This window comes from Physeter macrocephalus, chromosome 5 (genome assembly GCF_002837175.3).
Source record: "Physeter macrocephalus isolate SW-GA chromosome 5, ASM283717v5, whole genome shotgun sequence".
Lineage (NCBI taxonomy): Eukaryota > Metazoa > Chordata > Mammalia > Artiodactyla > Physeteridae > Physeter > Physeter macrocephalus.
This window is the reverse complement of record NC_041218.1, coordinates 71,314,273-71,341,522: the sequence shown is the minus strand read 5'-3', so window position 1 is coordinate 71,341,522 and position 27,250 is coordinate 71,314,273. Positions and strand designations below refer to the sequence as shown.

Here is a 27,250-nt window from a genome sequence, read left to right as displayed (position 1 = left end):
CGGAGCGGCTGGGCCCGTGAGCCATGGCCGCTGAGCCTGCGCGTCCGGAGCCTGTACTCCGCAACGGGAGAGGCCACAACAGAGGGAGGCCCGCATACCACAAAAAAAAAAAACAAAAAACAAAAAACTGTTAATCTTACCTTACAAAATTGATTTGATGATACTCTAATGGGTCCTGAAATCTACAGTTTGAGAAACACTTGTTTAAAACATTTTTCTATTTAGAGCCTCATAAAATTGTTTCAGAAGTCTTAGGCCATGAGTATATGTCTAATCTATATCTACTTTTTTGAACTGCTTTCTGTTTGATGAAACATAGGTAATCATTTTATAGATATTTTAAGGCATTCCAGTGAAATTGGGATCGACCTTTGGGAGTTCATTAACTCAGATGTTTGAATGACTATTGTCAAGCAATGTCCTATCTTTCTCCCTCTTCATTATTCTATATTTTAACATTTAATTTCATGTAATTTTTGGTCAAAAAAGCAACATGTCTTTAAAAGTTGCTTTTAGCTTATTTTTTCTGATAGAATAGACTATGGAAAGTGAAAGATGATAGGTTAGGGCACACGTTAAACTCTTGCCTTAGAAAAAAATCCTGTCCACTGATACAGTTGAACATGTACTTAAAACTTCTCTATTTAAAAAAAAAGCAAACTTAGTGTGATGTCCTATTAATAAACTAAATAGATTTGATTACTTTTAAACTTTTCTATAAACTCAAGAGCACGTTTTATTCCTAATTGTTTAAGCTTCCTCTTATCTATTCACTGATTCATTTAACAGATACTTCTTGATACATAGTCTGTGAGGTCAAGAATTCTGCCCGTGTTTGTTATTGGATTACCAGTGACTAGTATAATGTCTGGCAAATGACGGATGCTTACTGGATGTTTTCTGAATGACTAAATGAACACATGAATGAAGGAATACTTACTTATGCTTAAATTGTAAGAAAAAAACTTGACCATTTTTGACCACAAATGCAGCATTATTGTTCAAAATAAATGAATTGCTGGGGACATGACGATCCAGACGTGATTTTTTTTTTCTCATGGATTTTATGACCTCTCAGTGTTAGTGCTTTTACAGAGGTTTATAGTGTGAGCTCCACAGTCAGACTGGGGTATACGCAGGTCCCTTCATTTCCTAGCTGTATAATCATGGGCAGGTCACTGCCTCTGTGCCATCTGTGAAATGGAGGTAATAGTGATTTCTTTTGGAGCCGATGTGAGTATTAAGTGAAATATTACAGACACATGCTCCAAACAGTACATGGCACTTAGCCAACAATTAATACATCTTAGTTGCTATTGCTACTATTAATATTAATGAAAGCTTAGTATGTACCAAGCCCTGGGATATAGTCTTTGCTTTCTGTGAGTTGGCAGCCTAGTGAGGGAGATAAAAATGAAACAGTATGATGCTTGTTAAGACTCTCCAGCGATAAGAGTACTATGGGAGGTGAGAGCAGAGATGCCGCACCCAGAATGTCAAAGAAAGCTTGCTGGAGGAGGCCACATCTGAACTGACAGCTGAAGAATAGTAGGACTCAGCCAGGAGTGGGTGGGGGTGGAGGAATGATGAGGATGGGGGTTAATGTTGAGAGGCGGAGGAAGCAGCATAAGCGGAGACCTGGATGTGAGAAAATGTGGCGGTCAAAGAGGGGCGTGGCAGAGACCAAGTGGTGCGGGGAGAAGCAGGCTGAGATCAGGTCTTGAAGTGTCCCGCTCAAGAGCCAGCAGGGGATGGCCTAAGGTTTACACTTGGGAGAAGTCATCTAGAAGTGGTAAGAGTGGATTGTGTTGATTAAGTGAGGAGGAGGAGACGAGCTAAGAGGCTACTGCAGAAATAATGGGAGAGATGGCTGCCTGGGTCACAGCTGTGCCAGTGGAGACAGAACCTTGGGAAACCTTACATCTAGGGGACACTGAGGAACTGTCACTTGCTAAGGACTTGGTTAAGCACAGTGTAAGTTTTAAACCATGTAAATAGAGTAAGTTCTAGCAGTGTTAAATTTGCAATGATAGAAGTGGGGGATGGATGGATTACAAAGCAAAGAGCAACCTACACTTAGTCATATTCCAGAATCCTCCTTATTGCCTATTCACATAACTACATAGTTTCTGGTCTGGTATTCTGTGAGTGGTGTTGTTTTGCTTTGCTTATGATTAAAATTCCCCCAAGGTGTCTGACAAAAACATCAATAATCCCAGTCGTCCTTGGAGCCTTAGAATCTAGAAATCAGAGTAAAGAGTCAAACTCATTGAAACAAAACAATCAGCAAGCAATATTGCAGAGGGAAGGCATTTTCATTGATTTTCATTCTGTCTTCAGGTTGATGAGGAGAGCCTTCTGTTTTCATAATCCTTCAAACTATGCTGTGTTGTAAGATCCTGGTAGTTGAGACAGACCAAAATCATTTACTGATAAAACAAATAATTATCGACTACCTACTAGGCGTAAAGCAATGGGCAAAACTGATATTGTCCTTGCTATCATGGAGCCTACATTCTAGAAGGTGGAATGTTGTATTTTGATGAAAAATGGTAAAAATATTTTTTTCAAGTATTTTTTGGCATCAGATGGCAGTATAGGAAGATAAAGTACGATGTATCTGTGTATCAGGTCCTTCTGATGTTTCCTATATGAGATAGTATAGAGTGTGAGGAGTATATGAGTTAAAACATGACTAATGCTTAAGACTTAGTAAGTTAATCAATGTTAGCTATTTCATATTAAGTGATAAATTATTTATTTTGCAGTTTTTCTTACTGACTCAGGAGGATTATGACCTCTAACTCAGGAAGATTACCATCTCTTAAATCTCATCCACAAGCACCATCTGATAGACAGGCTACCATCATTGTCTCGCTCGGACTTCAGCAGCCGCTTCCTACCTGGTCTGTCTGTATGCTTTCTCTACCCAATCTGTTCTCCATCTTGCACCAGAGTAAAGTTTATGCTCTTAAATTAGAAGTTGCAATCACTCCTGTAAACATTTCCGTGGAACTAAGTGGCTTAAAGCAACATAAATACATTCTTAAACTTTTCGATGTCAGAAGTCAAAAAATCAGTTTCTCTAGGCTAAAATAAAGGTGTTAGCAGTGCTGTGTTCCTTTTGGAGGCTCTTGGGACAATCCATTTACTTGCCAGATGGCAATCCATTTACTCTCTCAGCTTCTGGAGGTCACCTGCATTCTGGGACTTATGGTCCTGTGTCATAATGAGTGCTGCATTTGTTACCACATCTTCTCCCTCGACTCACTTGCTTTTCTTTCACTGTTAAGGACTCTTGCAATTATATTGGACCCACCCAGATAGCCCAGGATGATCTCCAACTCAAGATCCTTAACTTAATTACATATAGAAAATTCTTTTGATAGGTAGGGTTACATATTCACAAGTTTTGGGAATTAGGTGATGGACATCATTTGGGGGTTATTATTCTGCCTACCACAGTTCCCATTATGTCATTGAACAGCATAGAATACTGGGGGAGGTGAGTATTAATTTGAGTGTAAATGTCCTGCATAAAGCTTTTCTTTAGATTCCTATTTTTTAAGATTAAAGACTAGAACCCCTAATATGGCCTTGGATGTCTCCATGGCCTAGCCCAGCCTATCTCTTGTCTGGTTCTCCAGCCTCTTCATGGGCTCTTCTCCGTGCTTAAAGAACTCCCCTCCATTTCCTCCTAGTTTCTCAGAACCTTGCTACGGCCTCTGCTTAAACCATCCCTCTCTCCCTCCAAATCCTTTTGCCTGTTTTCCTGCCTCTTGCCACTTGAAGAGAAAACTCTGCTTCATTAGGGAGCATTATCTTGGCCTTCTCTGTGCTGGTCAAATACTGTGCTGCATGCAATCCTGGAGCCTGGACCTGTCCTTCACAGCACTTTATTGCAGCTCGCGATTGTTGGCGTTCTTTGTTTTATCTGTAAGCTCTGTGAAAGCAGTAACTATTTTCATTGTATACTCAATTCTGATCATTTATCCAGTGCTCAATATTTGTTAGAGGAATGGACTTAAAATGAAAGGATAGTGTGCCCTCAAGTTTTGGTTGTGTGCCTCAGTGTAGTGCTGTTGTAGCCACAGGCAGAATGGGGTTTTGGGTTATAGGAAGGGTTTGTTCAATAACAGAAGGTAGGAAATGGTTAATTATTGAGTGAAGCAACCCAGTGTTTTTCATTTATCGATAGTTAATTTCATTATTCAGTAATTTTCAGACCCTTCTTTCATCTCTTTAGAAGTGAGTACAAGACTTAACTGTCTAGCATCAACATGTAGGATCTCAGAGGCTAAGAATGCCATTAAATTTTAAAGTGGCCTTTACTCAGAGTTGATATCATGGGCCAGAGGCAGTTTTCCTGGCTTGGGCCCGTCAGCTGTGGAACTTTGAGTGTATAATCATGTTAGCCTCTGTTAACACTGGTCCTCAAGAGAATTCTGCTCAACTTTACTGCAGCCACTGCTACTCAGCGCTGTGGACTGTTAGCGTTTGTATGTCAGTAGCTCTTTAAGAAAGTGTTTCAGAACAGAGAAGAATTGCTTTGTTTTGTATCTGACTCAACAGATGAATTCCTTTAATTTTATATTTCATTAAAATATGAGTTTTTGGGCTTCCCTGGTGGCGCAGTGGTTGAGGGTCTGCCTGCCGATGCAGGGGACACGGGTTCGTGCCCTGGTCCGGGAAGATCCCACATGCCGCGGAGCGGCTGGGCCCGTGAGCCATGGCCTCTGAGCCTGCGCGTCCGGAGCCTGTGCTCCGCAACGGGAGCGGCCACAACAGTGAGAGGCCCGCGTACTGCAAAAAAAAAAAAAAAAAAAAGAGTTTTTTATTTGAGCCTGATTTATACTTATACAAACTTAATTAGCATAATTTCCCTATTTAAGCTAAAACATTTCACCTTGATGTAGGCAAAGTTTAGTTCAGCTATCCAGCTTTGTTGCCAAATCAATGGATTTCTTGAAGGAGACAGAACTTGTGGAATTCAGAAGTGCTTTGAGTTGTTCCTACTTAATGGAGAGAATTATTTGGGGGAAAAAAAGCAATTTAAAAGCATAATCTTAAATTTTTTCTCTCAGTCTCCTGATGAATATGCTAATTATTTAAATTCATCTTATGAAATCTGTGATACATATCTATACCTAATCTATGCTTTGCAATATAGGTACTTTCACACTATGTATTGAAAAATACTACTTATATTTATATTCATGCTTTTTAGTATGAAAAATTCAAATTCTTAATCAACCCCTTTACTAGACATGATTAAAAATGCATAACATTGACTTAGTTAATAGCTTTCCGTTTTTAATGTCCCTATGAAGATGTACTAGTAATTAGTAACTCAGTTTTGTTACTAGCTTAACTTTAGTTGTTTAAGAATCAATTGATATGAAATGTGTACATACTTTCCTTATAGAGTATCTTGGATAAAGGACATTGTTGTGGCAGTAACTGGAGAGAACATGGAAGCAATGAAGTGTATTATTCAGAGGTACCAGCATAAAGGCATCTCTCTGGTTGAATCTGGAGTGACCCGCCACAGGTCAATTTTCAATGGACTAAAAGCACTGGCAGAGGATCAGCCCAACTGTAGACTCTCAAAGCCAGAAGTAGTGATTATCCATGATGCTGTGAGACCATTTGTTGAGGAAGATGTCCTCCTTAAAGTTGTCACAGCTGCTAAGGAACATGGGGTAAGTATTGAAATACTTCTGAGAATGGATAAAAGGGGCAAACGCTATAGCACATATTCACTTGCTGGATTTTGATGGAATTATATTCAATATTTAAATGTCAAGTTAATTAAAATGGGCAAGATGACATAAGATGTTATGCTAATTTGCTTTAGGAAGTTTATATTATAGATCGTGAGACTGTTCTGGAATTTCTTTTGCTAGGTAGTCATTTATCATAATGTAATATGAGCTATTTGGAGAAGAATGCAATAATGTCATTAGAGTATGGATATGAATGGATGGACCTTAGCTGCGTATATATATTTTTAAAATTAATTTATTTTTTTAAATTGATTTTTGGCTGTGTTGGGTCTTCGTTGCTGCGCGCGGGCTTTCTCTAGTTGTGGCGAGTGGGGGCTATTCTTTCTTGTGGTGCATGGGCTTCTCATTGCGGTGGCTTCTCGTTGCAGAGCACAGGCTCTAGGTGTGCGGGCTTCAGTAGTTGTGGCACATGGGTTCAGTAGTTGTGGCTCGCTGGCTCTAGAGCGCAGGCTCAATAGTTGTGGTGCATGGGCTTAGTAGCTCTGCGGCATGTGGGGTCTTCCCAGACCAGGGCTTGAACCCGTGCCCCCTGCATTGGCAGGCGGATTCTCAACCACTGAACCAGGGAAGCCCCTTAGCTGCATATTTAATTTCATTCCTTTACCTAAAAATGCCTGAGGGACTTCCCTGACAGTCCAGTGGTTGGGACTCTGTGCTTCCAATGCAGGGGGTGCAGGTTGGATCCCTGGTCGGGGAACTAAGATCCCACATGCCGCGGCATGACAAAAAAAAGAAAAAAAAGCCTAAGAATCTTTTAAGAGTCTAGGAGCTATGTGACTTAAAGCAAAAAAAACCCAAACAAACCTGGCTCATTTCACCCGATTTTTGTTTTAATTTTTTAGAAGTGGTTTATTTTTTAGCACAAACAGCCAGGCAAGATTTTCACACCCCTTAAAGTGAATAATCTTAGGATGACAGAATTCTGTGTTCACTTCTCTTTCACCATAACAAACACAGGATAGCAAAAGATCTATTTTAATCTTTGGAACATATTTGTTTTTTAAAAATTACTGAGTAAAATCCTGTAAATGACATAATAGATACTAAACTTAAGTTTGCAGTCTAAATTTGAGACTTAGTGAAAATTTATGGCCCAGACTTAGTATAGTATAATAGAAATAGGCTGTAGAGTTGGACAGACTGAGGCCCAATTCTGTTTTCCTAATTATTAGTTGTATAATATGTTCAACTTTCTCAACTTCTTTGAGCTTATTTTCCTTGTAAAAATATAGATGTTAACTTGTAAGGTTGCTTTTAGGATTGGAAATTGTATATATGTTAACTACATAGTAAAGTGCTAAGTATTTAAAGTGGTATTACTGTAAGAATAATTATAATATCTCAGATAATATTTTCCTTCAAAGATTGTAGAACAATGGAAGGAGTCATCTAAGCCTTCCTAGCCGGTGGCCAGGAAGTTATAAAATACTCAACTGGGAAAGATAGTCTGATTTCTGTTTAGTTATCTATATGTATTTGGATTTTCATTTTCAGGAAATTGCTCCTAATTTCATCTCTCTACAACATGAGTTTCTTTTACATTTAGACCTATGTAAGAATTCCACAGGTAAAATGAAACATTTTTCTTATCTTTAATTTAACTTCTAAGTGGTATTTTGATGTAGTGAAAATTATGGCTCAGGAACATTAGTTGACCACAAAACTTTCTCACGGCTCCTGTGTTTTTTGTGACCTCTTCCTCTTTTCCAGGCTCCTAGATTGTGGAAGAGACAATGTGGCCAGGTGCAAGGGTGATGAGGAGGAATAAAAGAAGAAAGGATTTATAACTTTTAAGAATTTGAGTAAAACTTTACAAGTTTGAAAGTTCTTAGGGAAGATTATATAATTTGGGCAGTTAGAAAGTCTAAGGCATACCATAGTACAAATAAATTATGGCTCTTTGCCTATGTTACTTTTTAGGAAAATAGCACTTAAAACTCACTGTGAAAATCAAACATTTGGGTTTTTTGAGTATTCAGAGAATTTCTAAGATTGTTTATAAAATGATTCTTTTGGTAGTATGTCTGAAAGGCAAAAGATTAATTTGCACCAATTAATATGCTGAGAATATCATTTAACTGGTGATTAGTAAAACATAAACATGTATAGCAGTTCGGTGGTTTTTTGTTAGTTACAGATTTGTCAGAATTGCTTTTAGACTCTAATTTTCTTAAGTTGTTAATCACAATATAATTTGTAAGATTCAGTCTCATTATGCCTTCTAAATAAAACAAATTATGTTTTAATTAAATCTGAAACTTTCCAAATACATTGAAAAGCTGGTTTAAAGCAAAATCTTTACAACTAATTTAAGAAAACTTGAGAAATTTGGTGTCTCAGAAATACTGCCTTGTTTTTGATGGTGTTAAGGGATAGTTTTCGTAAGTGTAAAATCATTATTAGTTTCATGCAGTTATAAGGAGCATGTTAAGGAGTTTATTGCCCTCATTAATGAGGGAACCAGACACATGTTACAATTGAGAGGAGAACAAATTTATATGGAATAAGGGAATGTTGAAATTAATGAAATAGACAAAACTTTTTTTCCCCACGGGATGAGGGGTGCCAATTGAACCTTCACTGGGCAGAATCTATTGGCAAGTTTATAGGCAAGAATGATTTTCCATTTACTATCAGTTATCTATAATTTATGTGAGTTGTAAAAGCTCAAGGGCAATGAAAAGCTGGTTTCTGCTAATCAGGAAGGGTTTGTTCTAAACAATACAGTTTTCAATTGGGGACACTTATTTTGCTTATTCTCATTTCCTTAGAATGTTGAGGATAGTGACCCAGTAGCCTCAGGAAGTTCAGGCACTACTTTCTGCCACCTCTGCTACCCTGTTCTAAATTTTAATACTAAAAACAAAAATACAACTAATTGAGATGTACTACTAGTAGTTGAAGTTCTTGAATTGGTGGGAAGTATTGGCATCGTTTTAACCTCAGGTCAAATTGCAGAAAACTGGTCTGAATTAAATTCTGTAAAGAAAGTAGTGAAGATTTTTGCTTAGAGCTACCAGACAGTTGTTTGCCTGGGATTCCTTTGAACTCATTCTCCTTTGTTATTTTAAATTGTGTTTTATAGGCTCTCAACTGATTGCCCTGTTTTCTTACCTCTTAGTTTTCAAACCCTTACCCAAAAGGTCCCTTTCAGATAAATCATTTCCTGAATAAATGAGACACTGTGACAGCCCCCTGGTGGGTATGCAGGCTTAGGATAACGTTGATATTTTAACTTACATTACATTTTGGTTAAAAAAATCCAAATTAATGATGATGTACTACTTCAAGAGACTAAGATGCTCCAAAATTAAGGCTGACATTAGGTTGTCTGCATATAGGGGCTCAAAAGTGTTGCCAGGACCCCAGTGTTTTCTCTCTCTCTGTGCTCTATTCTTGGGTTCCAAAGAGGCAAGATGACTTCAGTAGGGCGGCTTTTATCATTTTTTTACTTTTGCTTTTCATTTATTTTCTTTTACTTTTATTTCTTATTTCTTTTACTTTTGGTAGGGTTGGTCAGAGTATGAAATTCTGAAAATATATTATTCCATTGTCTCTTGACTTTAATATACCTTTGAGAAGTCTCCTAACCAGTCTAATTGTATCCCTTGAAAGTAATCTGCCTTTTCTGTCTGGTTGCATGTAAGAATTTTTCAGGTTTTGTGCAGTGTCTCTGGTATTTGAATATATGAATCTTTTTTCCCTTGCTTTGGATTTTTTGTCCTTTATGAATTTTATGGTTTTTAAAAATCAATTCTAAAAAGTCCTAAGCGATTATCTTATTGAATATTGACCTTGTCCCGTTTCCCAACTGACAGCTTTTTTTCTTCTTTATCCATATGCATCTATATATGATAAACCTTATCCTGTCCTCATGTCTCAACTTTAATATTTTCTCCTTGTTCTCGTGGACTGCCTCACGGGTAATTTCAGTTTTCTATTTCATTCTTTAGTTCTAATCTTTTGCTTAAGGAGTTTTACAATTGTAATGATCAATTTCTAGGAGTTCTGTTTGGTCCATTTCAAATGTGATTGGTCTTTTTCTATTTTGCTTTTCTGTTTTGTCTTTCAATATTTAAACATTTTGTACATTGTAGCTAATAGTAATTCTTGGTAGTTTAATTCTCCAGCTCTTCAATTCTGTTCACTTTTGCTCATGATGATTGGTGTCCTCCTTTGCAATTTGGATTGTAAGCCCATGTTTGGCAGGACTCGATCGGCAGGAATCCTCTGGGCATGGGATGAAGCTATGTTTCTGAAACGTGAATTTGTGTTCCCTCTGCCAGGGATCCCACGGGCTTTTCCAACCTGCAGCAACTTTTGTCAATTCTTGGGTTGAAGTTTTGTAGATCCTATGGTGGTGGTAAAACAAATTTCAAACACACATATAAAGTATAGATGATCATTACCACTTCTCAGAGAAGACTACTCCCACCCCCAGCTCACCCTACTGCCCAGCCCACCCTAAATCCCAAGCCAGAACAGACAATTTTGCTTTGTCTTTCCTCACTGAGGGCACTTTTTTCTAGTCTTCTCTTTAAATGAGTATATAGCTTCTCATGGATCTTTGAGGGCTACAGTTCTAACCAACCAAGTAGCACAGGCTCAAGATCTAATTCCTCATTCCTTCTCATTTGTTAAAACTAAAGCCTCTTGTTTACCCAAAGGTCTCTGCCATCTTACTTCCTTGGTTTCTGGCTATCATGTTACTTCTAGGGAGCTTTCTTGAAAGTCATACTTTTTTTTTTTTTTTTTTTTTTTTTTTTGGGAACGCGGGCCTCTCACTGTTGTGGCCTCTTCTGTTGCGCGCGCAGGCTCAGCGGCCATGGCTCACGGGCCCAGCCGCTCCGCGGCATGTGGGATATTCCCGGACTGGGGCACGAACCCGTGTCCCCTGCATCGGCAGGCGGATTCTCAACCACTGCGCCACCAGGGAATCCCGAGAGTCATACTTTTAAAGTTCTTTTTTAAAAAGGCACTTTTAAAAGTTACTTTTAAAAGCTGTTTATGAGTTCTTCTGCATTAAAAAAATTGTAATATGTTTTTCCAAGGTATGTGGTCTGCCGTATTGCAAAATAGGATTCCTTTACAAGTATGAAGTACTTGTATATTTTGGCATAATTATAAGTCAAGAGATGTAGTTATAAGGACCTTGTTATAAGGGATATATTGGAAGGGTAAAATAAGTTGGAGCACTGAAAAATAAAGATGTAGGGAGAATCCTTTTTAGAAGGACTAATAAGCTATTGCATATACTCTAAGAACTGCCAGTAAAGTCTCATTTTCAGTTCATGCTATCAGTAGAGCAACCTCCTAAAGACTTGCTCCTGAAGGAGGACGTTTAGTTTAGTTAGTTGCATATGTTTCTTTCCTGAGCTCTCTGTTTTTGCATCTCTAATGATGTTTTATCATCTCCTCCCTAATCAACTTCTTACAGTAACAGGTTATATTTATTGCTTCTGCTTCTTCATCTCCAATTTATTACTCAATGCATTGCAATCAATCTGGCCTCTTTCCCCTTTGACTATTCTGCTTAAAAATCACCTGTAACTTTCCAATTCCCAATTAAATACATTTTTAGTCTTTTGTATAACAAGGAGTTTGACTGGCTTTTGTCCCTGGTTCCTTGCAGGGAGAATAAATCCTTGAAATTTGTTAAGGGTCTTCGTTTTTCATGAGCCCATTGGATCTCATTTGAGCTTACGCTAATAAGATGAGATGACTCAGGATAGGGGCTGGTTATCAGCAAGACCAACGGAGCTTTGAACCAGCTGGATTTTTGGGGTGAGAGGAATGGTGCTGGAGACTGAACTCAGTCACATGCTCAATGGTTTAATTAATCATGCTTACGAAGTGAAATCCCAATAAACTCTGGACACTGAAGCACAGTGGGGAGCTACTTGGTTGGTGAACAGTGAGGTTCTGAAAACATGCTGCTCCCTGATTGCGGGGAGGGCACCATAGAAGCTCTGTGTTCTGGTCTCCCCCCAGATCTCACCCCTTGTGTCTCTTCATTTATTTATCTAGTGTGATTTGTATCCTTTGTCATAAATATGTAATGTAAGTAATCATAATCATATAATCATAATGTGATAAGCATTTTTCCTGAGCTCTGAGTCATTCTAGTGAATTACTGAACTTAAATAGAGGTTGTGGGAACCTCTTGAATTTGGAGTCAGTTGGTCAGAAGTGTCGGTGGCCTGGGGAACCCCACTTCTCTCTGGTGTCTGAAGTAATGGCAGTCTGGTTATGAACCATGGGTTTATGCTAACTCCAGGTGGCTGACATCAGAATTGAGTTTTAGAGTACACCAGTGTGTATAGAATGCCTTAAATTTGATAGTGTTAACTAGATCTTCCTTGGAACTCTTGCCCCTACCTTGGCTTCTGTGACTTTATTCATTCCTCTTTTTTGACCACTCACTTTTCAGATACTTCTTCCCATCCTTTAATTAAGGTTCCTTTAACTATTATTATCATCAAACAAAGTATTTCTGAGCGATCTAAATCATGCCCACAATACTTAATACTGTTTAAATCAACATACAATAAAACGCACTTTTGGGGAATGTACAATCTGAGTGTTTACACCTGTAAAGATTCTTGTAATCACCACCACAGGTAGGACACAGAACTGTTCTAACACTGAAGAATTTCCTCTTGTTGCCCTTAGTATTCAGACCCTTGTTCCTCTAACCCGTCAACCACTGATGTGTTCTCCGTTCCTGTATTTTTGTCTTTTCCAGAATCCATAAATTGAATCATACAACATGTAACTTTTTAAAACTATTATTTCACTGGGTGCAACACATTTGTATGCACCTATTTTAACTCCCACTGACACACTGTCCCAAATCTCTCTCATTCTCAGGCTTCTCACTTCTGAATTCCAGACCTGCTGTGTTCAACTTCCAGCTAGATAGAACCACTTAAATTTGCCTTTTTCAGTGTCTCTGGAATCATGTGCAGATTGGAATTCATTAATCCTCCCTGATATCTTTCCTTGAATTTCATCCATAGGTAAGAGGGAACCACTGATATTTTGAGGAGGGAATAATAAGACTTGAATTCTACAAAGATGACTGTCTGCCTTGTTTGGTAGGTTGACTAAAGGAAGAGTTTGAGGGAAGTGAAATTAGTTTGGTATCTACAGTAATGATGCAGCTGAGTGATGATGAACCCCATTTAAGCCAAATGAAATGGAGAGGGAAGTAGATAGTACTAAAATGTTCAGGGCACTGGACTGCCTGGACTTGACTAACGTTGTGGTATGTGAGCCGTAGGAAATAAGGGACATGTATTTTGTGTGCTTTTAATTTTTCTTTTCCCTGAGGTAGTCCTCATCTCTTCTCTCTCAATCCCTGTGTTCCTGCCCTCCCCACCCTTGCCTCCAAGTTTCTGTGAAACTTGGCACTGATTTTTTGCTTGCCACGTCTTTGCAGACCTATTTATGGAAATGGCATTTGCCTAAGGGTTATGACTGCCTGGGACCTTTTCCGCACTGGTTAAATGATTTATCTTATCTTTTCTCATAAAACAAGGTCTCCTGTACTTCCTGTATTGGATTTTTGCAATATGTAAGAAGGGACTTTTTGTATCTGAAAGCAGGCTCCAGGCCTTTGTTTCTTCCTATATTTGAGTATCAACCTGGCACAAGGTTTCTCAACGTTGGCACGATAGACCTTTTGGGTAAGTTAATTCTTTATTCTTGGGGGGTGGCTATCCCATGTGCTATAGCATAGTTAGCAGCATTAGTTTTTGTTGGAAAATTGGTAATCTGAAGAGAAACAGTGGAATTTATATAATGAGAAATTTTGACATGGGTGTGTGTGGGATCTCTTAGGACTGTGCAGCATGACTATTTAGCAATGATGAACGCTTTGGAAATTCTGCTGAAGTTAATATGTGTGTATGCATCAAGAATATACTTTGACTACCCAGTTTTACGACTTTATGCAATGTATTCTGGACTGTTTTTTTTATTTTTTATTTTAAAATTTTTATTTCATATTGGAATATAGTTGATTTACAATGTTGTGTTAGTTTCAGGTGTATAGCAAAGTGATTCAGTTATAGGTATACATATATCTATTTTTCAGATTCTTTTCCCATATAGGTTATTACAGAGTAGTGAGTAGAGTTCTCTGTGCTATACAGTAGGTCCTTGTTGATTATCTATTTTCTATACAATAGTGTGTATATGTTAATCCCAACCTCATAATTTATCCCTCCCCCCATCAACTTTTCCCCTTTGGTAACCATAAGTTTGTTTTCTGTTTCTGTTTTGTAAATAAGCTCATTTGTATCATTTTTTAGATTCCATATGTAAGTGCTATCATATATTTGTCTTTCTCTGTCTGACTTCACTTAGTATGATAATCTCTAGGTCCATCCATGTTGCTGCAAATGGCATTATTTCATTCTTTTGTATGGCTGAGTAATATTCCATTGTATATATGTACCACATCTTTATCCATTCATCTGTCGATGGACATATAAGTTGCTTCCATGTCTTCGCTATTGTAAATAGTGCTGCAAAGAACATTGAGGTGTGTGTATCTTTTCGAATTATGGTTTTCTCTGGATATATGCCCAGGAGTGGGATTGCTGGATCATATGGTAGCTCTGTTTTCATTTTTTAAGGAACCTCTACACTGTTTTCCATAGTGGTACAACCATAGGTGTGTGGGTTTATTTCTGAGCTTTCTATCCTGTTCCATTGATCTATTATTTCTGTTTTTGTGCCAGTACCATACTGTTGTGATTATTGTAGCTTTATCGTTTAGTCTGAAGTAGCTAATTCCTCCAGCTCCGTCCTTCTTTCTCATGATTGCTTTGGCTATTCAGAGTCTTTTGTGTTTCCATACAATTTTTAAGATTTTTTTGTTCTAGATCTGCAAAAAATCCCATTGGTAATTTGATAGGGATTGCATTGAATCTGTAGATTGCTTTGAGTAGCATAGTAATTTTGACAACATTGATTCTTCCAATCTAAGAACGTGGCATATCTTTCCATCTCTTTGTGACATTTTTGATTTCTTTCATCAGTATCTTATAGTTTTCAGAGTGAGCTCATCAATGAATTCAGTAAAGTTGCAGGATACAAAACTAATACACAGGGCTTCCCTGGTGGCGCAGTGGTTGGGGGCCCGCCTGCCGACGCAGGGGATGCGGGTTCGTGCCCCGGTCCAGGAGGATCCCGTGTGCTGTGGAGCGGCTGGGCCCGTGAGCCGTGGCCGCTGGGCTTGTGCGTCTGGAGCCTGTGCTCCGCAGCGGGAGAGGCCGCAACGGTGAGAGGTCCGTGTACCGCAAAAAAAAAAAAAAAAAAATTAATACACAGAAATCTATTGCATTTCTATACACTAACAACGAAAGATCAGAAAGAGAAATTAAGGAAACAATTCCATTTACCATTGCATCAAAAAAAATAAAATACCTAGGAATGGATTGTTTTAAAATAGAGATGAAAAAATCACTTAACAGATATTTGACTCTGTATTTGGAAATTTGACATAAAGTAGAATTGACCATGGCTAGTAATCACTTGATCTCTGGGTGGTTGTGATCATGATGATCTACACTGAAGGTCAGAGTTCAGTCCTGGGTGGGGGTCAGGTAATAAGCTCTCCTGGGCCAAATGGATCCTTTATTATCTACTCAAGAGACAGTTTGGTATTGATTTAAGTCCTATGTCTAAAGAATGAGTGAGTTCTGATTATTCCTTGGGAAATGTTGACAAAGGTTTAAATTAAGTCGATGGCAGGTGGTGAACTACTTATTCCCTGACTGCCGTGGTCTGAGGTGAAACTTGATCTGTTTCTGATGCTAGAGAAGGTGCTATGTGAAAGGCTTTTGTTTTGCTAAATTACCTGAAACTATCTGCCCTTGCAAATCTGTTCAATTAATTACTTTAAAATGAAGTTTGATAGGGTAGATTAAGGAAAGATGAGTATACCTAGGAATTAAAGTTTAGTACATAACCAAGTTTATCTCTGATCATATTAGGTTTCAGATAAATGGTATTACTCTAATTCTCCAGAATTAAAGTTTAGTGTACAGCGGGGGCTCCTTATGCCTTTGTGCTGCATATTCAGGTTTAGGGATACTTTGTAGTGATAGCACAGTTTGGACAGGTTTTTCTAAAACCTATATTTCTGTACTCAATAAACTATAGATTCTTTCCTCATAAAAGGAGATGGGAAGTATATAAAAATGTGAAATAGGGCTTCCCTGGTGGCGCAGTGGTTGGGAGTCCGCCTGCCGATGCAGGGGACATGGGTTCGTGCCCCTGTCTGGGAGGATCCCGCATGCCGCGGAGCAGCTGGGCCCGTGGGCCATGGCGGCTGGGCCTGCGCGTCCGGAGCCTGTGCTCCGCAATGGGAGAGGCCACAACAGTGAGAGGCCTGCGTACTGCAAAAAAAAAAAAAAAAAAAAGTGAAATAGTCAAAATCTCATAATTGGCAATGATTAGCTTTGAAGACGTTATTCTGTAAACATTGATTAAGTAGTCTCCGAATAAAGATAACTCAGCTAACTGAAATTGTAATTACCTAGTCAGAGGATTTCTGTTGTAGAGTGTCATAATTAGCTTGAATGCAGATGCCTGAGGAGGGATGCATGTTCGTACCTGCTGTGTTGATGGATGATAAGCATTGTTCAATTTTGCTTTTAAAAGTAAACAGTAAAGGTGGGGTTCTTTATTCGTATTGTATGATTTGTATCTATGATGTTTTCCATGCATTGATACGTGGAAATATTTGATAGATTACCCTGAGAGGCACATAATCACTGTGGTGCTGAGCTGTTAAGCTTCCATCCAGAGCTCATTATGCTAATTCCCATGGAAACAGTGTGTTTGATAACTTGGGAATTTTATGAAACAAACTTCTCAGATAGCTGTATTTTAGAGGCAACTCACTTTGTCCATACTTGGACAGCAGAGGTATTTTCACTTGTGACTCTTCTTCGGCTTTTTGTTTAGTGAGACTTAGGAAGCTGGTAGCCACCTTGTGCTTTCAATTGTCTTTATGTTGTGTTACTTTCCAACTGATGTTTTAGCTTCCATAGGAAAGAACCTAGTAATTTCTGCAATATACTAATCCTATAATGACATCTCAAAAAGGAATGATCTCTGCTCTTGAAGTTAGTTTTCAGTAATCAAAATGAGGGTCCATAAATACACATCTTAGAAATTATGTTTTTAAAAATAGCAAAAACAGTCAGAGAACTTCGGACACTTGCAAATCTACCACATGGTATAATAAATAGAATCTTACTGGGCACTGTGAAACTCTGTCCCTGCCTGGATCTTGTTTACTTCTCCCAGGTGGATAAACGTTATTTTGAACTTTGTTTTCTTGCTTGTCTTCAGTTTTGTAGCGTGTATCCCTAAAGAACATACTTTTTAGATTTTATTTTTTTGTTGAGGTATAATTCACACGTTCATATGATTTTTAACTGTTTTGTATATATATTTTTTGCCCAGTGTATTGGGGGAAATGTATTCACATTAATCTGTGCATCTGTAATGCATTCATGATCACTACTTCATATGTCACAATTTATCTGTTTAGTTAGTGGACATTTGTTTTTAGTTTATGCTAATATGAACATTGCTAGCATGAACAGTGCTACTCATGTCTTCTGGTGCACATGTGCAAGGATTTCTCTAGTCAAGATGTGTGCATGTTACCAGCCTTACCAGATGATGCTGAATTATTTTCTAAATTTGTATCAATTCACAGTCACCAATAGTGTATTAACAACAGTTTGTTGCCCCACATTCTCACCATCACTTGACACTGTTAGACTTATTTTTTTCTAATCCAGATAGTGGAAAGTGCTTTCTCTTTGTGGTTTAAATTGGCATCTTAAAAGTAGGTTGGGTATTCTTCATATATTTATGGGCTTTATGTGTTCTCATTGAATTGCACATGTAAATCTTGCCCCCGTTTCTCGTTCTCAAATAACCACTGGTTTCTTGGGGTTATTCTGGAAACGAATACTTTGCAAAGTATATGCTTTGTAACTATTATCTCCCTTTTAAAAATTTCTTTTAAAAATACTGTTTTGTGATGAGCAAGCATTTTTATTTCAATATAGCCAAAATTACTAATGTCTTTATGGCTCTTGATTTGTGTGGGATCTGAGAGAGTGAATATGGGTGCCTTGGGTTCAGATTGTGGCAGTAAAAACAATGAAAAGTGGGCAGATTTGGGATATTTTGAAGCTGATGTTTTGGATAGGAAATATGAGAGGAGGAGAAATCAATGACCTTCAATGTTTTTGGTGAGAACGACTAAAAGAATAGAGTAGACGTTTATGTAGATGGGACCATCTGTAGAGGAGCCAGTTAGGGGTTTGTTGTATAGGTGAAACCAGAACCTGGATATTTATAGTCCAGTTGTGTGTTTTGATCTGAATGGAGATGTTAAATAGGTATTTTGTTGTACAACTCCAGATTTAAGGAGAAATATCTGCTCTGGGTTTATAGATTTGCAAAGTCTCGTATAAGATAGTATTTGAAACTATGGGACATGAAGAGGTCACCTATGGAATGAATGTAGCTACGGAAGTCTGAGGTCCGAGTTCTGGAAATCCTTTCCATTTAGAAGGAGGATATAAGGATCTAGGATTTAAAGTGTGAGAAGATGAGAGTTTGCTTGGTGATAATGGTTTCTGAAAACCAAGTGAACAAATGTCCTCAAGAAGATAAAGAGCTATCCATTGGTTTTAGCAATGTGAGGGTCATTGTGAGCTTGAAAAATTTATTTTGTGGAGTTGTGGAGATAAAATCCTAATAAAAGTAGACTACAGAGCACATGGGAGGAGAGAAAAATTACAGATAAGGAATAGTGTAGTATGGAGAGTTGTTTGAAAGAGTCTTATTTTAAACTGGTACCAACTGGCAGATGTATGATCAATGGAAGACTGACTTAATGATGGGAGATGTCACAAAATGCATGCACTCTAATGGAGACAATTCAGTAAAAGAATACAAAATTGAGGCAGGACAGAAGACTATTGCTATAGAGACCTACATGAGAAGGAATGGATGCCAGTAAGTATGTGGAGATGTTGGATCTTAGAAAAGAGGTAGGAAATTTTTTGTAGTTCTTAGAATGCTTTGCACTTACTGAGTATATTTAAATATATTGCCCTTTTGTTAAATATATTCCTAAGTATTCTTTTTGAAGTTACTATAAATGAATTACTTTTGGATTGTTCCTTGCAAATATATAGAAATACGGTTAACTTTTATATATTAATCTTGTTCTCTGCATTCTTGCTAAACTAGTTTATTAGTTCTAATAGTATTTTTAGTGGATTCATTAGAATTATCTATATATAAGATTATGTCATCTGCAAGTGAAGATAGTTTACTTTTCTTGGATGCCTTTATTAGATGTTCCTGCATAACTGCCCTGACGAGAACTTCCAGCACTTTTATTAAAAGTGGCAGCAGTGGACATCCTTGTTCCTGATGTTGAAGGGAAAACATTAAGTCATCACACCATTAAGTCTGATGTCAGCTGTGGATTTTTTTTTTGTAGATGCCCTTGATCAGATTGAGCAAGTTCTCTTCTGTTAGTTTGTTGCATGCTTTTTTCATGAAGTGTTGGATATTGTCAGATACTTTTTCTGAGTCTATTGAGATGTTCATGTGTTTTTGTTCTTTATTAATATGGTGTATTACATTGATTTTTTTTGGTATGTTAAATTAATTTTGCTTTCTTGGGATAAATCCCACTTGGTCATGGTGCACAATACTACTTACATGTTGCCAAATTTGGTTTGTTATCTTGAAGATTTTTGTGTTTATATTTTTCAGGAGTATTGATCTGTAGTTTGGTTTTTTGTGATATCTCTGGTTTTGGTAATATTGGTCTTAAAGAGTGAGTTGGGAAGTATTCCCTCCTATTTTTTTTTGAAATAGTGTGAGGAACTGGTATTGAAAAAAATACTTTCATTATAATTAACCAGTGAAGCCATCTGGGCCTGGGCTTTTCTTCGTGGGAAATTTAAAAATGCCTAATTTTCTTAAAGGTCTATTCAGATTTTCTATCTTTGAATTAGTTTTGGTTGTGTCTTTCTAGAAAAATGTAATTTTATCTGTTACCTAATTTGTTAAAATACGCTTGCAGTTTTCTTATTCCTTATTTCTATAAGGTTAGTGGAAATGTCACCACTTTCATTCCTGATATTACTTATTTGTGTCTTATAAACCTTTAGTTAAACTAGGAAAAAAAACTGTTTAATCTTTTTCAAAGAACCAACTTTTGTTTTTGGTTTTTCTCTATTCTATTTTCTGCTCTTACGTTTATTATTACGCCTGCATTAGCTTAAGTCTTTCTCTTTTTTCACTTTCTTGAGGTGGAAGGTTAGGGTTTTGATTTTGAAAATGTCCTTTTATATATACACAATTACAGCTATAAATCTCTCTTAGGACTGCTTTAACTGCATTCTCAAGTTACTTTACATTGTGTATGTTACTGATCTCAAAGTATCATTTCCATAGTGATTTCTTCTTGGATTCATTTAGTAGTGTGTTATTCAATTGTTATTTTGTTTGTTTTTTGCTTTTTAAAATTTATTTTTGGCTGCGTTTTGGGTCTTCATTGCTGTGCATGGGCTCTCTCTAGTTGCCGCAAGTGGGGGCTACTGTTAGCTGCGGTGTGCGGGCTTCTCATTGTGGTGGCCTCTCGTTGTGGAGCACGGTCTCTAGGCATGCGGGCTTCAGTAGTTGTGGTGTGCAGGCTCAGTAGTTGTGGCACATGGGCTTAGTTGACCCGAGGCATGTGGGATCCTCCTGGACCGGGGCTGGAACCCGTGTCCCTTGCATTGGCCAGCGGTTTCTTAACCACTGCACCACCAGGGAAGCCCAGTTGCTATGTTCTTAATTCTCACATTTCTTTTTGTTTCTCTAAAACATTTTGTGAGGTATAATTGACATACAACATACTGGATTCAGGTGTACAACATGTTTCAACATTTGTATGCATTGAGAAATTACCACAATAAGTCTGTATCTGTCACCATACATAGTTACAGAATTTCTTCTGAAGAGACTTAAGATCTATTCTCTCAGCAACTTTCAAATATGCAATATAGTATTAACTATATTACATCCCCATGACGTATTTCATAACTGGAAGTTTGTATCTTTTAACTTCTTCACACATCTTACCCACGTCCCCCATCAAGCTGTTCTCTGTATCTATGAGCTATTTCTATCTTTTGTTTTAAGTTCCACATAAGTGGGATCATACAGTATTTGTCTTTCTGATTAATTTCACTTAGCATAATGCCCTTGAGGTCTTCACATGTCCAAGATGACCATTTAGGTTTCCATGTCTTGGCTATTGTAAATAATGCTGCAGTGAATATGGGGGTGGGTATCTTTGAGTTCGTGTTTTTGTTTGCTTCAGATAAATAACCAGAAGTAGAATCTCTGTGTCATTTTGTAGCTCTATCTTTAACTTTCTGAGGAATCTCCATACTGTTATCCATAGTGGCTGCACCACTGTTTTCTAATTTCACTCTTAAGATCAGAGAACGTACTTAGTATGACTTTAATCCTTTAAAGTTTATTGTGTCTTGTTTTACGGCCAAACATATGGTCTGATCTGGAGAATTCTCCATGTATACTTGAGGAGAACATAGACTTTTGTTGAAGTATTCAATAGATATGTTAGATATGGTTGGTTTATAGTGCTTTTCAAGTCTTATTTCCATGGTCATCTTCTGCCTAGTTGTTCTACTCATTATTGAAAGTGGGGTGTTGATATCTCCAACTGCTGGATTATTTATTTCTCCTTTAAATCCTACCAATTTTTGCTTCGTGTACTTGGGGATCTGTTAGATAATTTTTTTTTTTTTTTTTTTTTGCGGTACATGGGCCTCTCACCACTGTGGCCTCTCCCATTGCGGAGCACAGGCTCTGGACGCGCAGGCTCAGTGGCCATGGCTCACGGGCCCAGCCGCTCGGTAGCACGTGGGACCCCCCTGGACCGGGGTGTGAACCTGTGTCCCCTGCATCGGCAGGCGGACTCTCAACCGCTGCGCCACCAGGGAAGCCCCATAGATAAATTTTTATATCTTGTTGAATTGACCTTTTTAAAATTATAAGATGGCTTTATCTTTAACATTTTTGGATTTTTTCTGATACAGCTACTCAAACTTTCTTACAGGTTGCTGTTAGCTTGATATATATCCTTTTTCATCCTTCTGTATTCAGTATATTTGGATCTTTGAGTCTCAAATATGTGTCAACTGTAGACAGCATACAGTTGGGTTTTTAATCCAATTTGACAATGTGAGTTTGGATTGTTTAATCCACTGAAAATTAATGTTATTGATATACATTGGCTGTTTCATGTGTGTCTCTTTTCTCATTACTGCTTACTTTCATATCAAATGAATATTTTCTATGGAACATTAATTTGTTTATTTTCTCACTTTAACTTTCTATTTTCTTAGTGTCTACTCTAGGGCTTGCAGTGTACATCTTTTTTTTTTTTTTTTTTTTTTTTTTTTTTTTTGTGGTATGCGGGCCTCCCTCTGCTGTGGCCTCTCCCGCCACGGAGCACAGGCTCCGGACGCGCAGGCTCAGCGGTCATGGCTCACGGGCCCAGCCGCCCTGCGGCATGTGGGATCCTCCCAGACCGGGGCGCGAACCCGGTTCCCCGGCATCGGCAGGCGGACGCGCAACCACTGCGCCACCAGGGAAGCCCCTGCAGTGTACGTCTTAACATAATTCAGATATATGCTAACTAAAATCTAGGGAGGTACAGAAATATTACTCTAAAATAGGTCTATTCCCTTTTATGCCTTTTTGTGCTATTAGTGTTAGGTGCATGTATGTTAGAAACCCAATAATCCATTGTTGTTATCACTTCATCTTATTTTACACCACTTATAGAAGTTGAGAAGAAAGGTGAGCTGTATTTATACCGAATGTCATATTAACTTTCTTGTTTTCCATTTTCAGTTTTCATTTGTTACTGTAGATTCAAGTTATCATCTGTTAGTTTCTTCCTGTGATGCACCTTTACTCATCTTTTCCTTGTCACAATATGCTGTTTTTGTCAAATATATATTTCAATATTATAGGTTGATCAGTTAACTTATATTTATTTTATGCATTCCTTTTTAAACCTCTTAAGAGAGGAGAAAAAGGCATTTATAACTTTATTTTTTTTTAAATGATTCGTGCTCTTTTTTCATGTGGATTTGAATTATTGTCTAGGGTTGCTTTCTTTGAGCTTAAAGATTTTCAGTGTTCGTAGGGTGAATCAGCTAGCCGCAAATTCTGCTTGTTTGCTCAGAATCTTTATTTTGATCTGATCTTTGTAAATGCTCATTTTGCTGGACTTAACCTTTAACAGGTTTTTATTTTGAGCAGTTACCATATCACCCACTTGCCTTCTGGCTTCCATTGTTTCTGATTAGAATCAGTTGTTAATCTTATTGGTGTTCCCTTGTTAATGATAAAACATTTTTCTTTGGCTGCTTTCAAGTTTTTTTCCTGTGATTTTAGCTTTCGCATTTTTACTATGATGTGTCTGGATATGAACTTCTTTGTGTGTATTCTGCTTTGAGTCTACTGAGCTCCTTGAGTGTACAGATGGCTTTTCTTGGGAAATTTTCAGTCATAATTTTTTTTTTTTTTTTGCGGTACGCGGACCTCTCACCGTTGCGGCCTCTCCCACTGCAGAGCACAGGCTCCGGACGCGCAGGCTCAGTGGCCATGGCTCACGGGCCTAGCCGCTCTGTGGCATGTGGGATCTTCCCGGACTGGGGTACGAACCGTGTCCCCTGCATTGGCAGGTGGACTCTCAACCACTGTGCCACCAGGGAAGCCCAGTCATAATTTTCTGAATATTTTTTTAAAAATTTTATTTATTTATTTATTTATTTTTGGCTGTGTTGGGTCTTCGTTTCTGTGCGAGGGCTTTCTCTAGTTGCAGTGAGTGGGGGCAACTCTTCATCGCAGTGCGTGGGCCTCTCACTGTTGTGGCCTCTTGTTGCGGAGCACAAGCTCCAGACGCGCAGGCTCAGTAGTGTGGCTCACGGGCCTAGTTGCTCCATGGCATGTGGGACCTGACCAGACCAGGGCTCGAGCCCATGTCCCCTGTATTAGCAGGCAGATTCTCAACCACTGTGCCACCAGAGAAGCCCTGAATATTTTTCTGCTCCTTTCTTGCCTTCATTTTCCCTCTGGTACTCCTATTACAAAAATGTCTGTAATGATGTCCTACTTTTCTCTGTGAATCTGTTCATTTTTCTTTGTGTAAGCTATTGATCTGACTTTAAGTTCAGTTATTCTCAAGTTCAAATCTATTGTTGAACCCCTCTAGTGAATTTTTCATTTTAGCTATTTTGCACTTCTAAAATTGCTACTCAGTTTTTAAAAATATGTATTCCTAATATTGATAATACTAATGGTCATCATACTTTATTTCTTTATGCATGATATCCTTTTGTTCTTTGAACATATTTATAATACCTGATTTGAAGTCTTACCTGATAAGTGTGACACTTGGGCCCTTTCACAGGCAGTTTCTGTTGCCTGCTTTTTTTTTTCTTTCTTTGTATAGATCACACCTTCCTGTTTGGATGCATGTCTTTCCATTTTTTTTGTTGTTGTTGAAAAATGCATATTTTGGATAATGTATTTTGTCAGTTCCAAGTACCTCCCCAAGGCTTATTATTTTCTTGGCTACTAACATAGACCAGCAAAGTCACAGTCTTATTCCTGTACAGGGCAAAACCTCTGAAGTCACTTCAGAGGGTGCAGTTCTAGACAAGTGTTCAGTCACCACGGAATGACAGTTGTTTTAGCAGGGTTCTCTTCATCTGTATTTCCCTGATCTCTGTTATACTGTCTGCCTTTGACACCCAGCTGATAAGCTCCATTCATTGCCTGCTGACTGCTCTTTTTTTGGAACAATGCCACATACATAAAGTACCCTACAGTTTGATCCAAGTAAATTCTGGTCCCTTAGCAGGGGTAGTTTGTAAAACCGGTATTGGAGCTTTGCTCTGATTCTGGGGGTGGGTGGGTGGGTGATTCTTGTTAGCTGTCTCTTGTTCTGGTTGTCTCTGGTAAACTAGCTTCCCTATGGTTCAACTTTTTGCTCTCATGAAGCTCTCACCTTCCTCTTAATTGCTTACCGTGATCTCCGTTTCTTTTGAGAGTGTGCTTACCCTTAAACTTCTTCACCCTTCCAATTAAGCAAGTTCCCTTGGGGAGAGCTTAGTAGCTGTCTTTCTCCCTGTGAAAAATCACCATGCCACTGCTTTGGAGCTATAGGTGGGCATGTTGTTTGAGTGACACCACTACTTCATGAGCAGGGTGCTGCCTGGAGGCATTAGACTCATCTTCTTTTTGTCTCTCCTGGCACAGAACCTCTGCCCTGTGTGTGACTGGGCCAAGCGTGATCAGGGCCCCAGTATTCTCTACCTACCATGCCTGGGGTGGGTCTTCCACTCTATTGGGTGGAGGCTATGTGGGTGAAGGGCGTCTACAACCTCTTGGCCATACTTGCTGGTAACTGAGCCTTTGTGACATGGAGTTGAGTGGGATGGGAAATGCTGGCACTCTGCCCTTCCCACTGGGAACTGGTGGGAGAGGGAACCCTTTCTTTTTGGCCATACCTACTCTGAGTGGAACTTAAGTCACATTGAGCTGGGTGTTGTGGAATGAAGGAAAAAGAGCAGATGACGGTTCCAGTACCACAGACTCTGTTTTTTCCGAGGTTTAAGAGATATTCTTAAATGTTAATTTGTTGAATGCCCTTAGGACAATTTTCAAAGGCTTTAAATGGTTGTTTTTTATAAATGCTTTTTTCTAGTTGCAGAGAGTCTGCACAGCTCTTCATGGAGACATTTTGTATGTCTCATGTTCTTTTAAATTTTTATGTCATTGTTTGGCATAGAATTAACTGTAAGTAGTTAATTAACTATAAGTAATAGAACTATATTTTTTTCCTTAAAAAGCACTATGACGTGTGTGCATGTGTGTTCTTTTCCTGTCTTCTAACCTCTCCTGATAGGTGCTAGGCTTGACAATTCAGGCTTGCTCTTTTTTTTTTAATTGGAGTATAGTTGATTTACAATGTTGTGTTAGTTTCAGGTGTACTGCAAAGTGAATCAGTTATACATATACATATCTCCACTCTTATTTAGATTCTTTTCCCATATTGGCCATTACAGAGTATTGAGTAGAGTTCCCTGTGCTCTACAGTAGGTCCTTACTAGTTATCTATTTTATATACAGTAGTGTCTATATGTTAATCCCAACCTCCCAATTTATCCCTCCTCTGCCTACTCCCTGGTAACCATAGGTTTCTTTTCTACATCTGTAACTCTATTTCTGTTTTGTAGATAAGTTCACTTGTACCCTTATTTCTAGATTCCACATATAAGTGATACCATCTGATATTTGTCTTTCTCTGTCTGACTTACTTCACTCAGTATGACAATCTCTAGGTCCATCCACATTGCTGCAAATGGTATTATTTCATTCTTTTTTATGGCTGAGTAATATTCCATTGTGTTTATGTGTCACATCTTCTTTATCCATTCCTCTGTTGATGGACATTTACATTGCTTCCATGTCCTGGCTATTGTAAATAGTGCTACAATGAACATTGGGGTGCATGTATCTTTTTGAATTATCGTTTTCTCTGGATATATACCCAGGAGTGGGATTGCTGGATCACCTAATCAATGACAAAGGAGGCAAGGATATACAATGGAGAAAAGACAGTCTCTTCAATAACTGGTGCTGGGAAAAATGGACAGCTACATGTAAAAGAATGAAATTTGTACACTCTGTAACACCATACACAAAAATAAATTCAAAAGGATTAAAGACCTAAATGTAAGGCCAGCAACTGTAAAACTCTTTGAGGAAAACATAGGCAGAACACTCTATGACCTAAATCACAGCAAGATCCTTTTTGACCCACCTCCTAGAGAAATGGAAATAAAAACAAAAATAAACAAATGGGACCTAATGAAATTTAAAAGCTTTTGCACAGCAAAGGAAACCATAAACAAGATGAAAAGACAACCCTTAAAATGGGAGAAAATATTTGCAAATGAAGCAACTGACAAAGGATTAATCTCCAAAATATACAGCTCATGCAGCTCAATATCAAAAAAACAAATAGACATTTCTCCAAAGAAGACATACAAATGGCCAAAAGGCACATGAAAAGATGCTCAAAATCACTAATCATTAGAGAAATGGAAATAAAAACTATAATGAGGTAACACATCACACTGGTCAGGATGGCCATCATCAAAAAATCTACAGACAGGGCTTCCCTGGTGGTGCAGTGGTTGAGAGTCTGCCTGCCGATGCAGGGGACATGGGTTCATGCCCCGGTCCAGGAAGATCCCACATGCCATGGAGCGGCTGGGCCTGTGAGCCATGGCCACTGAGCTTGCGCGTCC

The 27,250-nt window shown here is 38.3% G+C and overlaps 1 protein-coding gene across 7 annotated transcripts in view; it reads left to right on the top strand.

Annotated features, from left to right (window-relative positions):
• CRPPA (CDP-L-ribitol pyrophosphorylase A) overlaps positions 1–27,250 on the top strand; it is a 466,682-nt gene that overhangs the window by 6,575 nt on the left and 432,857 nt on the right. For all 7 annotated transcript variants that reach the window (XM_028490069.2, XM_055085022.1, XM_055085024.1 and 4 more), the window contains exon 2: positions 5,426–5,702. In XM_028490069.2, the coding sequence (XP_028345870.1) occupies positions 5,426–5,702 (277 nt within the window). The remainder of the gene's footprint in view (positions 1–5,425; positions 5,703–27,250) is intronic.